Source organism: Phytophthora parasitica, assembly GCF_000247585.1.
Source record: "Phytophthora parasitica INRA-310 unplaced genomic scaffold supercont2.25, whole genome shotgun sequence".
In the NCBI taxonomy this organism is placed as follows: Eukaryota; Oomycota; class Peronosporomycetes; order Peronosporales; family Peronosporaceae; genus Phytophthora; species Phytophthora nicotianae.
Window position 1 is genome coordinate 596,075 of NW_008649011.1, and position 2,444 is coordinate 598,518.

The 2,444-nt window shown below is 43.0% G+C and overlaps 1 protein-coding gene across 1 annotated transcript; it reads right to left on the reverse strand.

Annotated features, from left to right (window-relative positions):
- Positions 1-144: 144 nt before the first annotated feature.
- PPTG_11872 (hypothetical protein) lies at positions 145-800 on the reverse strand (the record flags this gene model as incomplete). The annotated part of the gene is made up of 2 exons (XM_008907069.1): positions 145-393; positions 450-800. 2 exons carry the CDS (start codon positions 798-800, stop codon positions 145-147), a joined length of 600 nt encoding a protein of 199 aa, XP_008905317.1.
- Between the last annotated feature and the right edge of the window lie 1,644 nt (positions 801-2,444).

The following is a 2,444-nucleotide window of genomic DNA, read 5'->3' on the forward strand; positions in this document are numbered from 1 at the left end:
GAGCGTTATCCAAGATGATAACGATAGTTTTACCAACAAAGAAGTCTCGGTAGACATCTGTAGCCTTCACAGCGTCGTACACATCGTCCACGAAGGCCGCATTCATCTCCATCTTGATGTTTCCACGCTGCTTAGACCATTGTACTAGCCCCACTTCGGGTGAAATCGCGCATTGCAACTGTAGGTTTGCACCTTGGAAGGTGGCAGCTTAACCACGGCCCGCTCACCAATGAGGGCGCGTCCTTGGGATCTCTTACAATAAATATTGTAATTCGTTTCACCATAGTACACAATGAAAGATCCATTTCTCTCATGAGCTAGCAGGCTGTCCGCAAAGTCTTTCCGTTTCTTGATGTTCTGCGCGCTATTACACGTTTCCAGCTCGACCCGCACCTATCAACATTATTTGAAGTTAGAAACAAAATCGTAACAGCTAAATGTATGCGTACATGGACATGTTTCATTGTATACATCTTGTCACACAGCTTCTTCCTGATCAAGGACGTACTGATGCGCACTCCGAAGTCGAAGTGCAGCATCTCCTGCATCTGAGCAAGAGTGTACAGACAATTTTCTTCAATGTACTCCACCAGAGCTGCCTCCATCTCCGGTGTGTTAACGCACGCTGCTCGCGAGCCTCCTCTCTGCTTTACCTCCGGAGTCCCGCGGTTAACGATGCCGCGCGCAGTAGTGGCAGGGATGTCATTGCATTCAGCAACCAGCATCCAGTCCCTTCCAGCATTACGAGCGTCCAGCACACGCGTCCTGGCAGCGAGCCCGTGCTTCGGCTCTGTTGGCATCGGCGATGTTGTAATGTGTGGTCGTGGGGGAGGCTGCTTGTCGAAATGCGTGGTTTGCTTTACACTAAATCCAGATTGCTCTAAACTCAATTTTTTTTTAAAAGAAACAATGTCTACAAATTTTGAGTTACTTTAGTTACTTCACTCGACTTTGCCTTACAGTACCGCGAGTTTGGATTGGCAACGGTGTAGTCTGTCCCGGTGCTAGGGCTAGTCTGGGCTTTCAGATCACGCCCGGACAATCGTTTCCCTTTCTGGTAAACGTATTTTTGTGGGTTTATCCTATAGCTAGCGTTGCTGTGGGAATTACAACACCACATATCGTCCCCCTGGCAAACAGCCATGTGCATTGAATGAAGATGAAATAAAAATTTTGCGGAAAGTTCTCATAATTTCGAACATTTGTTTGGCTGCATTCTACTTCAATGTTGCCGCTCTCGAAATCAACGGTAATTGAGACGCGCATACTTCGGACCTCGTTGAAGTAACTTCTGTTTACCCCTACATCTATGAGGGGGTGATTCCTATGCAGGTTGGCTACCCGATACGACTCCTGCGGTTGCGATCCCGCGAACTTAACGCGCGAGCTTGTATCCTAGGAAAAGTTAGATAGCCCTCGCTCACCTTATAGCTCTGCTGTCTTTTTTTTAAAGCTTTCAGTTGAGATGCTGGGCGACAGGAAAGACCGCAAGGGGGCTTTTGCGTTGCTTTTAAACAGGCCATGACGTCCAACCCAGCACATAGTTGCGCAACTTCATGACCTACATTCTGCATCTTTCCGAGACTTATGATTAGCTGAGATAAATGACGTTGCCGTCATTTATCGGGGAAGTTGCTTATTTGAAGTTGCTTAACGAGAGCCCGCATACCTCATTCTTGTCACTTAAACAATTATTTCAAAATTTTATGATGATGAACAGTGAAATTATTGGCAACTACTCAAAATAAGATATGGTATTATACATGATTCTATTACCAACTTTGTACATTTAATATTTTACCAAACAGTTAAATTTTAATAAAACTAATTCATTGTGCTGCCAAATTAAAAAATGAATGATCAATATTGTTAAAATCTAAAAATATTAGGCAAACATCTATTTTCAAGTTTGCAAATCAATTATTTTAAATGTTGTTTTAACAGATACTTCATATTTTATTTTTAAAACTTATAAAACATACTTGCTATTTGCTATTTAGGTCCGCAATAATTTCAGGATATTGTCAATATCAGTTTAAAAATGATAATATATATACTCGTCGCGTAACGCATGCGCTGATTGGCCCGCGGGAGGGCGGGCAGCCTTATAACACATAGTTCCAAAAACTTGTCGTGACGCATGCTGATTGGCCAGGATGGCATTCAGACGAAAAAAAACCCATTAAAAATTTAATGGTTTTTTTCGTCTGAATGCCATCCAACGGCAAGCGACATTTTCATTGAAAGTTCTAAAAGTTCGTTGTCGTTGAGTAATAAAATATGGCGGGGAAGCCAGTACTGATAAATTGGATTTTTTTCAGTGTGATATTTCTTTGGACGAAAATTGTCGGTACAGTGGTGCACCTCGTTTTCGACAGGGTGGACCATATAGAGTCTGCCAACGGCGAAAATTTATGCAGGAACGCAGATGGGCCAATTGTACT